General features: G+C 39.6%; 1 protein-coding gene across 2 annotated transcripts in view; it reads left to right on the forward strand.

The window, feature by feature from the left end:
- Positions 1-6,840: 6,840 nt before the first annotated feature.
- Positions 6,841-12,182, forward strand: part of dennd2da (DENN/MADD domain containing 2Da) — a 31,599-nt gene continuing 26,257 nt past the window's right edge. Inside the window, exon 1 of one of the 2 annotated variants that reach the window (XM_084917372.1) lies at positions 6,841-7,035. In XM_084917372.1, coding sequence (XP_084773498.1) covers positions 7,006-7,035 — 30 coding nt within the window. In that variant the 5' untranslated portion in view covers positions 6,841-7,005. The remainder of the gene's footprint in view (positions 7,036-12,182) is intronic. The other variant, XM_084917373.1, reaches the window with a different exon arrangement.

Here is a 12,182-nt window from a genome sequence, read left to right on the forward strand (position 1 = left end):
TACTTAAAAGCCTAATAACTGTTTTGTAAACAACTGTTTCTGCTGTAGAATATTTGGATGGTAGGGTCAGAACTTTGTCATAAACAAAATGAAGGCATTGACCCATCCTGGCTTGTGTCAAAGGGTTTAGTTTGTTTAATATGTGCATTGAAGGACATATCCTGGTCAAAAATGACTCCAAGGTTCATCACAGTGTTACTGGAGGCCAAGATAATGCCATCCAGAGTAAGAATCTGGTTAGATACCATATTTGTAAGATATTTAGGGCCGAGTACAAAAACCTCTGTTTGATCTGAATTAAGAAGCAGAAAGTTAGCGGCCATCCAGGTCTTTATGTCTTTAAGACATTCCTGCAGTGTAACTAATTGATGTGTGTTATCTGGCTTCATGGTTATATATGCTATGGGAAGCATGTGTAATGTGAACAGAATTGGTCCTAGCACTGAACCCTGTGGAACTCCATAATTAACCTCAGCATGTGAAGAGAACTCTCCATTTACATGTACATCATGTCACAAAACTCATAACATTTCAAGCTGGTCTCTAGAACATAACAGTGAGCTCACTGTACTCAGATCTCCATCTCAATCATGGACTAGTAAATATCACACAGATGTCACATAAAGTGGGACCTTATATTCCTTACCACTGAGAAAAAGCTTACTAAACTCTAGATCATTAGAGGATAAAATACTTTAGGCTGAAACCAGTTGTTTTAAAAATCTTTCTACAAACAATGTGCTTGATATATTATCCACCATGTAAAACTTTAGAACAGCTCTACTCTCTGGCAGCACTCATCATGTTTGGTACAGGCTGAGCAATGACATTGTTTGCTGTAAAGTGTAGCAGCACTAAGTCTTTAAACCATCAGAGATGTGTAACATATAAACACACACAGCACATACCCAGGCACACCCGCCCATCTCATAGTTGCAACAACTCGTCATTTACATAACTTCCTGTATCATACCAACAGATCTGCTCCAAAGAAAATGCAAATTATGCATCATAATACATCTGCTACCCATCACCTTATTGGCATGCTATCATCTATTGTGATTAGTTTAAAAGACAAAATGTCCAGTGTCAAAGTCAGAATGAAGAGAGAAACAGTTCCATCTTTCACAGGGTGGAGAGCTTTTATAAAGCCACAGTGCCAATAATACAACACAGAACACAAGACTTTAAACTGCCTGATGAACAGGATGTGGTGGCAGATGTGATAAGTGTGTGACAAATTTAGAGAGGAAAGGGTAAGCTTTGCATTATTTAATAGTATTAAATATTGCATCAGACACACACTGTTTGGAGAAAGTAGCACACTTAAAATAAGCTACATGTAGTTTTTAACTCCATAAACAAATGTGTGTTTACTGAGTGACAGAAAAGAACATGCTCTATCATTAGTCAACAGAAACACTTGGCCAAAGAAACAAGAGAATGTAGGGTTTGAGACACTATTATGTATTTACTATATTTACAGTGGCTTGCAAAAGTATTCAGCCCCCTTGAACTTTTCCACATTTTGTCACATTACAGCCACAAACATGAATCAATTTTATTGGAATTCCACGTGAAAGATACAAAGTGGTGTACACGTGAGAAGTGGAACGAAAATCATACATGACTCCAAACATTTTTTACAAATAAATAACTGAAAAGTGGGGTGTGTGTAATTATTCAGCCCGCTGAGTCAATACTTTGTAGATACCATTTGCTGCAATTACAGCTGCCAGTCTTTTAGGGTATGTCTCTACCAGCTTTGCACATCTAGAGACTGAAATCCTTGCCCATTCTTCTTTGCAAAACAGCTCCAGCTCAGTCAGATTAGATGGACAGCGTTTGTAAACAGCAGTTTTCAGATCTTGCCACAGATTCTCGATTGGATTTAGATCTGGACTTTGACTGGGCCATTCTAACACATGGATATGTTTTGTTTTAAACCATTCCATTGTTGCCCTGGCTTTATGTTTAGGGTCGTTGTCCTGCTGGAAGGTGAACCTCCGCCCCAGTCTCAAGTCTTTTGCAGACTCCAAGAGGTTTTCTTCCAAGATTGCCCTGTATTTGGCTCCATCCATCTTCCCATCAACTCTGACCAGCTTCCCTGTCCCTGCTGAAGAGAAGCACCCCCAGAGCATGATGCTGCCACCACCATATTTGACAGTGGGGATGGGGTGTTCAGAGTGATGTGCAGTGTTAGTTTTCCGCCACACATAGCGTTTTGCATTTTGGCCAAAAAGTTCCATTTTGGTCTCATCTGACCAGAGCACCTTCTTCCACATGTTTGCTGTGTCCCCCACATGGCTTGTGGCAAACTGCAAACGGGACTTCTTATGGTTTTCTGTTAACAATGGCTTTCTTCTTGCCACTCTTCCATAAAGGCCAACTTTGTGCAGTGCACGACTAATAGTTGTCCTATGGACAGATTCCCCCACCTGAGCTGTAGATCTCTGCAGCTCGTCCAGAGTCACCATGGACCTCTTGGCTGCATTTCTGATCAGCGCTCTCCTTGTTCGGCCTGTGAGCTTAGGTGGATGGCCTTGTCTTGGTAGGTTTACAGTTGTGCCATACTCCTTCCATTTCTGAATGATCGCTTGAACAGTGCTCCGTGGGATGTTCAAGGCTTGGGAAATCTTTTTGTAGCCTTAAATTTCTCAATAGCTTTATCCCTGACCTGTTCTTTGGACTTCATGGTGTTGTTGCTCCCGATATTCTCTTAGACAACCTCTGAGGCCATCACAGAGCAGCTGTATTTGTACTGACATTAAATTACACACAGGTGCACTCTATTTAGTCATTAGCACTCATCAGGCAATGTCTATGGGCAACTGACTGCACTCAGACCAAAGGGGGCTGAATAATTACGCACTCCCCACTTTGCAGTTATTTATTTGTAAAAAAATGTTTGGAATCATGTATGATTTTTGTTCCACTTCTCACGTGTACACCACTTTGTATTGGTCTTTCACGTGGAATTCCAATAAAACTGATTCATGTTTGTGGCTGTTCAAGGGGGCTGAATACTTTTGCAAGCCACTGTATATTTTATGGTCTGGACAATACTGATTGGTCAGTTCATGAACTTAATGGATGTGGCTACTCCCTAAAGTAACGTCCCAAATAATGAGATAATGATAAAATTATAATACTAAAAACTAAATCTGCTGATTCACTGTTTTGTGCGGGATATATATCACCAGTATTTGCAGTATTAGTGAAGAAATCCTGATGTAATGGAGATGTTCTGAGTAACTTAACTATGTGCTTGACTAAGTGTCTACATCCAGAATCCATACAGAATGAAGGTGACATGCCAAAACCATCTGTCATCCAGCTGCCATTCAGGCTGGTTCCAAAGCAACTCAGCTTTAATATATATATATATAAATAAATATATATATATATATAACTCATTGCTCTGGATACTGGGGTTGATAAAAAAAAATGCCTTGCTGTGATAGGTTCATGCTTCAGTTGTAGTGAATCAAATTCTGTGGTAGCTATCTGTGTATGGAGGAACCAGCTAACCTTCACCTGTGTTTAATTTTCACCAGTTTTAAGGTATTTTTGCAAGACAGGTTTGTGTTTGAAACATACCAAAAATATGAATTCAGCTAAAATAATTATATTAAAAACAAAACAAAATAAATGCTTAATTTGCACCCTTCTCTTTCATACTGGCATCTCAGCTGCCACAGAGTGAGAGGCAGACACAGACAATCATTTAAGCTCACATTAACGTTAGAACCATCACTTACCCTGACATGCATATTTTTGGACTCTGGGACTAAACTGGAGAGCACCACAAGGAGACCATGAGAACATGTACCGCCTGGCCAGGATGTGCTAACCACGAATACCATATGACGCACACCACAATAATCATTAATACTTGAAAGCATCACATCACCAGTAAAAAGTCCCTCTCTGTTAATCGTCTTAATGATCTGACAGAAGTGTGTTTGCAACTTCCACATTTTTCAGACTGCAACACAATCCAATAAATGATTAGAAGGAAATATAAGCTGACCCTATTCTTTTTTTATTTATCATGAATGTAAAAAAGAATTTCATGTATAGAAATTACATTATTTTAGTTATAGTGTGGCAGGATGAATATTATGTCTTGGTTCATCCCACTTTCAGTCAGACAATTTGGAGTAATACGGCGACTCCGTCTGCTCCAGATTTAAGGTTTTATTTAGTTTGTATGTCTGTCTCTCTGTTGTTTTGATTTGTAGTTTGGGTGTTTGTTACACCACTGGTAGGAGGCCCTTTTTCTAGCTGCAGATCACCAGTGTGTTCCTGCAGTTGGGCTAACCCCAGCGTGTGCAAACTAGTTTTTTGGGGGGTTTTTTGAAATATATATCATAATTTATGTGTTACGGATTTGTACTAGGTCTCACTCAGTAGATAAAATACATTTTTGCCAAAGTTTTTTCAATTATTAATGGCTTAACAGCAGCACAAGTCACTTTATGCAGAACTTGTAGTTTTGTATTCATGCACCAAAAAAGCCCTCAGAAAACATGTTTAGGACAGACACCTGATAGAAGTCACTTTCAGCTGCAGCCATTGCATCCTGTGCTTATGTCACTGCCATTGGATTCTCGAGCCATGGTTCTCTGGACTGACGAATCCAGTGTGGGTTTTGTGGCTGCCAGGAGAACAGAACGTGTCTGACTGCACTGTGCCAACTGTCAAGTTTGGTAGAGGGGGACTTATGGTGTGACGATGTTTTTCAGTATCGGCAGTGAATTTGCAGTGAAAGGAAATCCCGCCACAACGGTTGCTCGCCACCACAACCTCGTTTCACAGTCACTTGTATTTACACCTGCCGTTAAGGAAGGAAGCCGCTGTTGTCACCATTTAGATGCCACATAAGCAATGATATGGGAGGAGAGGAAGTTAAAACACAAACCAAGACTTTGTTACATTTTTTTTTACAAACTCAAGTTTTCAAACTGTTCCAACGTCTCCCTCTGTATATCTGTATGTATCTACATTTCTGTACTGGAACATCATAAAATGCTGGGAAAAACTGACACGATCATACGCCCGTGTCTTCAACCCGGCCGTGGTGCAATGTGCCAGGTTACAAAAATCTAGAACTGCATGACCAACCACAAAGACACATGATCCATCCATCAATTTTCTTCTGCTTAGCCGGGGCGGGGTTGTGGGGGCAGCAGCCCAAGCAGAGAAGCCCAGACCTCCCTCTCCCCTGCCACCTCCTCTAGCTTGTCCAGAGGAACACCAAGGCATTCCCAGCCAAGAGATATAATCTCTCCAGCGTGTCCTCGCCCAGGAGGCATCCTTGTCAGATGCCCGAACCATCTCAACTGGCTCCGTTCGATGTGAAGGAGAGCGGCTCTACTCTGAGCCCCTCCCGGATGGCCGAACTCCTCACCCTATCTCTAAGGGAAAGGCCAGCCAACCTTCAGAGGAAACCCATTTCTGCTGCTCGTATCCGCGATCTCGTTCTTTCGGCCACTACCCACAGCTTGTGACCATAGGTGAGGGTCATGATGTGATGTCAAAATCAGCGTCTGACACAGCGAGCAAAATGGTCGGTGCTTACCAGCATACCAAGATCAATGGTAAATGGACCTTATATAGCTCTTCTCTACTGTACCTGAGCAAGCAAGGTACCTTTCACTACTAGCCATTCATACCATGCCATATTTATACTCCAATGGAAGCATCAGAGAGCAACCTGAGGTTAGTATCATGCCCTAAGATATTTGGCATACAAACTGAAGAGGCCAGGGATCGAACCACCATGCACAGTTTAGTGGGAATAATTTGGGGTTGGCCCCTTCCTGCTCCAGCATAACTACACACCAGTCTACAAAGCTGTCCATGACAACATGAATGAGTGAGATTAGTGTGGAAGAACTGACGGAGCTGCACAGCCTCAATCCCATAGAACACGATGGGGACGAGACTGCGAGCCAGGCCCTCTCATCCAACATCAGTGTCTGATGACACAAATGCGCTTCTGGCATAATGGTCAGAAATTCTCCTGAACATTGTGGAAAGCCTTTCCAGAACAGTTGGAGTTGTTATATCTGCAAAGCTTGGAACAAAATCTTATTAAACCCTGCAGATTAAGAACAGGATATCGTTCAAATTCATACGCATGTGAAGGCAGATGAGCAAATGCTTTTGTCACCATAGTGCATTTTGAGAAATTCATTTTAGAATATTTTGCTAATATCAATAAATCTCAAATTGCAGTTGATCTTTACATCAACAGAAAACAAGGGACAGAAAATGCACTTTTTGCAGGACTCATTATCAGCACCAGCCAGAGTGCTTACAGGTTCACAGAAATGTGACCATGTTACCTCAGCACTGAGTTCTCTTCTTTTGCCTCCAATGCCTTAAGAAATGCCTTTCAAATCTTTGTATAAATTCACAAAGCTCTGTGGTTTGAACCCTGTACATTTAGTCCCACCTAGTCCTAGAATTAGATCCAAGTTTGTTTGAAGCTGCCTTAAGTTACCTCGATTTGAACATAATGACATGTGCTGTACAAGTAAAATTCCTGTTGCACTTTTCGGCTCATTCAGAGAAGTCAAAGCACTTTTTACAACAAACAACATTCACCAGGCCCGTAAAGCTCGCCGACAGATTGTGCAATATTAGATTACAACCCTGGCAGGTCTATACACGCTCTTAAAATAAATGTTCCAAGAAATACAATGCTTAACCAGTTATACAGTTAAAGAACAGGTTTGACTGCACAGCACACAACAGCATTGTGCTGTCTGCGTCACTGTACCGTGGTTTAACACTGAAAGAGGAAATCCCAGTCTGAGAGTGAAGTCCGTCAACCACACGTTTCAACAGCTGCACTTCCTCATGCATGTGCACTTGCTGTTTCATTACTGTTTGACACATATGCTGTCAAGAGGAGCATTTTCTTGTTTACCGGGGAAGAAATAAAATCAACCGTATGTCAGAGACCTAATATTAGCAGTGGATAAATCAGGAAAAATGGACGAGCTATCCCAGCAAACGCAGGTGGTGAGTTTGTTACTTTCATTACGTCTTTGTGTCTAAAGTTCAAGGACTGCAACACTTGTGTGGCTGTTTTTGATTAACCTGACATTTTCAGGCTAATTTTGCACAAGATTAAATGTAGTCTGTTTCCGGCTGGGGGAAAAGACGGGTGATATATAAGGTTTAAATAAATAAATAAAATCTTGACCTTGACAACTTTCGCTGCATGTAATCATGAATTACATCACAATAACACACCAGTCGCCTGCAAGGTTTTTGACTGAGTGTCTGCGACTTTTGAAGCCACAAAATATTTATATTTAACTTCAGCTATCAGCTTTTACACTACAACTTTTTACTTGCTTTTTACTATAAAGCTGCTTGGTACAGAAATAATGTTATAGGTTTGACTTTTACGCTGCTTACATTGTCCTATCACTGACTAAAAACCACCTTTGATGACTTTGTATTGTAGCAACCTGCAGTATCACGACAGGTGCAGCCTGGAGAACTTATTAACCCTTATTTCTGCCACTTCCTGTATAATGTTTATGTATTAAATGGTGGTTAGTGTCTGAAAAAACGGAGCTGTTATACATTAAAGTACATGTACTCAGTGCATATATTTTACTACCTTGTTGTGGTAGAGATTTTCAACAGCCATACTTTACTAAAAAGGTTCAGGTCCAAGGGAAGAGGCAGGGCACACCTTGGACAGGTCACCAACCTGTTGCAGGGCCAACACAGACTGACAATCATTCACACCTATTTAATATCACTAGTTAACCTACTATTAACAAACTAAGTGCATGTCTTTGGACTGTGAGAGGAAGCCATTATACCCAGAGAGAACCCACACAGGCACATAGTGGATTTGTGCCCAGGACCTTCCTGCTGTGAGGCAAACAGGGCCACCATGCTGCACCAAGTTACATAGTTATAATTCAAAGTTTACCACCCGGGCGTGTTCTAATCTCTTATGAAATATTTCTATAAAATATTGTGGACATAAGCAGATCTTCACTAATGATTGACTAATACTTATCAGCCTGGCTACGGTGGCTGTATAAAATCTGTGCAAAAATTTTGTTACTTTTGCATTTATTTATTTATTTTTTAACTAATCTTAGTTTTATCAGATTCTGCTGATGCAAATAAACAGATCTGACCAATTAAATTACAGCTTTTGGCAACAAGTGCGCTCTTAACTCAAATCACTGAAAAATACCCCAGACAGCCAGATCAGCTGGAGCTCAAACTGCCACAACGACATCCTGAAATATGTACAACAGTCGTCATACAGCTTCAGTTCCTGAGTCAAACCCTGAGATTCTCCTTGCTGCTGCCTTCTCGTGGAGACTGAATGGAGTCTTACATGTTTACAACCAACTCATTACGCCTTGATGTCAACTTCATTTTTTTTCACAGTTTGTTTCTTGAGGACAAATTTAACCCCCTTCAGTGTACGGATTTTGTAGCAGAGATTAAAGTCATTTGTGATTATTACATATAATTTATGGTCGGATTTCTTTGCATATACTATATAAAATTAGTGACGTGCTCATTACTTGTTATTAAGAAATGATCAGACAAAAACAGAGTTTTTCAGGAATACTGTTCAGTTTCTGTCAGAATCCTGCTCCTCACATACACGGTCTTCACTAATCAGACCCATGTTATCGTAATAATCTTATAGCACCGCATCACCCCTGAGAACCCGTGGCTCTCAGACGGCGAGCTTGTTGTGGCTCCTAGTGTACGTAACAGGAGAAAGGGAGGCAGAGCCTTCAGTCCCTTATTCTCTGGGGCCAGCTTCCAGTTTGGACTGGGGAGACAGACACCCTCTCTCCCTTTACGACTAGGCTTACAACTGTCCTTTTTGAAAAAGTATATAGTTAGGGCAGGATCAGGTGTGTTTATTCAAAGCTTCTATGTGTTCTTTAAAGTCATATGTTTAGTGGCAAAATAAGGGTGTTAGCAGAGTTTGTTGTTACAGTGTTTTGTATACATACACTGGGAGGCCAAACAGTCTCAAAAGTTTCTGTATTTACAAAACAAAATGTACTTAGATGTGTTAAAACAATGAAATGATCCAATAATGTGGTCGAACACTGTCCTGGTATAATTACTCAGGCCTAAAATCACTGAAAGGTCCTCTTTAGTGGGGCTTATTATGTCATTCATGTTGTTTATTTCATAGTGATTGTAATAATATGATACAGCGCCTATGAAACTAAAATAAATAAAACAGTAAAAATACTTTTATTAAACTAGTATCTACTGTTCATTACCGTTTATTGTACCAACTGTATAATGGTTTTTATGTATAGTCTGACATAAACATAATGGATTTACCATTTTTTAAATATCCATAAAATGTAATTTTAAACAATATACTGTTAATTATAGATGTACATACTGATGGATTTGAATATTGAGCTTAAGAGTTAGAGCCGTAATAGAGCTTAATAAAACACTAGCTACACTTATAGTACCATAGTACTACTGTAATACAACAACAGCACAGTTCACTTTGCTATATTTCTCCTTAAAAACATCTAAAAGAAAAAAAAATCGAACACAATTAGGACACTTCCTGTGCTGCTACTTTTAATTCTGTTAGCCTAATTATTACTATTGGTGCTGTACAGGTCGCTGGAAAAACAACGAGCCCACTCTGATCTTAATTTCATGAGAGGGATGAGTTGGTTCAACAGTTTAATAAACGTTAGTTGATACCTTTGTTAAATTTGTGTAATATGACGGCTCACAGCGATTTGGTGCCAAGCTGGCGTAAAGACACTGTGTTATGTTAGCATGCTATTGCTATTTAGCTTGAGTGTGTTGTACCGTGGTACCTGCTGCACACTGTGAGTGGTCTTCGTCCTCCCTCAAAATAATTGTTGGTGTTTTTGCAAGAACTTTATAGTGTTCGAGTGTCCGTGGTGCTTATATCACTGCTTAGTCTGGTCCCTTTCTCATTCTTCACCTGGTACAAACTATAAAGTTTTCCTCCCCTGAATTTTCTCTTGTTGCTGTTATTGAACAAAAGTCTTCAGCTTCTCTTTCAAAAGGTTGGAAATTCCACAGTGTATCCTTGTAGAATAACGTGCAATGTGTGTCTGTGTGCTGATTTGAAAGATAACTGCTGATAAAAACAGTGTTGAGTGCCCGCCCTGCACAAATGTAAAATTGGTTGCAGGAAGCTTTGTAATTTAACCCTTTGCCTTCTTACTAACATTTTTATAGTACAAAAACTAAGTAATTAAAGTAAATAAAGTAATATAAACCAATACTGATTATATTTTGAATGAAGTAAGCCTGTAATTTCACAGGCATTTCTTTTTCACAGTCATCAAGTTTGTGGATATCTTAAGAGTAATATAAATTATACATTTCTATTTTTTTCTATCATTTTTTTTTAGCAATTTTGGTCAAATAAACTACACTATCTGTGAAATTACCGCACAATACCTTGCAGATGTTATATATTCATAAAAAAAATGTAATCATTTTTAAAGCAGAGATTGTGTCTGTTTCCCAAATGCAAACTAGGAACCGATTCCCCAGAAGAGCTAAACGCTGAAGGCTCTGCTTCTGAGAGCCACAAGCTCTCACAGGGTGATACAGTACTGTGAGGTCATTAAGATAAGATGGGGCCTGATTATTTAAGACCTTGTATGTGAGGAGCAGGATTTTGAATTCTGGATTTAACAGGAAGCCAATGAATGGAAGCCAATACAGGAGAAATCTGCTCTCTCTTTCTAGTCCATGTCAGTACTCTGGCTGCAGCATTTTGGATTAACTGAAGGCTTTTCAGGGAGTTTTTAGGACTTCCTGATAATAATGAATTACAGTAGTCCAGCCTGGAAGTAATAAATGCATGAACTAGTTTTTCAGCATCACTCTGAGACAGGATATTTCTAATTTTAGAGATATTTGCTTGATGTGCGCATCGACACGTTGGGCTGATAGTTGAAAGCCTGCCATATTGGACACTCATGAACCCACATGTGCACCTTCACTCTCACAGTAAAGTGTTCTGTCAGGATAATATGGTGCCATGAGAACTAGATATGAAAGGACCCGATCATTCGAGACTGTAAGGCTTTTAAATTGAACTTTAAACGTAAAAAGCCAAAGAGAAACAGATGTGAAACTAACACTGGAGAAAGATTGATATAGACATTTATGCTGGAGCTTGTGTACATATCAAACAAAATAGATTGTAAAGATAAAGGTAATTGTTGGCTTTACAGATGTTAGCAGGACTTGTTCTAGACTTTGAACAGACCTTTACTGCCTCCTACATAAAGTAATAAAATAAAGAGGAGACCATGTTTGGATTAATTGCACATATTTATACTGAAGAGGATCAGTGAGTCAGCTAAATGTGACAATTTGATTCAGAAGCTGTTTTTAAAAAGCAAAATTCCAACTTGTATTTCCACCTTTATGCATTAGCTCTAATTATTCATAATAAATAAGCACTGATTGCCTTTGTGTATCACCCCCAGTCTGAACAGCCTTCCTGGACATTCTGCTGAAGAGCTTAATAAGGGATCATTTCGACTACTGGCAAAAGAAGACAAACACCTGTGTTTTACTGCTGCAACCTAATTTTTCAAATATTTTCCACCATGCTCCACTGATCCTACTGCGATGCATTCCTTTTCTACACATGTGGTTTATATTGCCGGGGAGTTTTCCCATAGGGCCTAATCATGTCCTGTCATTTTGCTCTGTTATAAATAGTGGCTGTCTTTCCATGCAGGACCAATAATGTTCATGCAGTATGTGCAGCTCAGCTGAGTATGTTCAGTCGACAGTCAGAAAAACTCATCAACAACTGGGATTCAGTAGCGACAGTTTACTACTAACACACACACACACACACACACACACACACACACACACACACACACACACACACACACACACACACACACAGTAACATAAAACAAGTGTTAAACATAAATACCAATTAAGGTGCTATTTTTGGAAACTTGCTACATAGAAGGACAAAACATGGCGGTCAGTCTACATCGAATACTGTACAAAGTTTATATTTTCACCTTAGTACCTGAAGAATACCAAGTAATGTTCCAAATGGCAGCCAAAAGTGGACAATCCATTCATCATCTTCTTCTTCAATAATTTTTTAAAACCTG

This window comes from Perissodus microlepis, chromosome 20, assembly GCF_051167445.1.
Source record: "Perissodus microlepis isolate ML-2025 ecotype Zambia chromosome 20, ASM5116744v1, whole genome shotgun sequence".
Lineage (NCBI taxonomy): Eukaryota > Metazoa > Chordata > Actinopteri > Cichliformes > Cichlidae > Perissodus > Perissodus microlepis.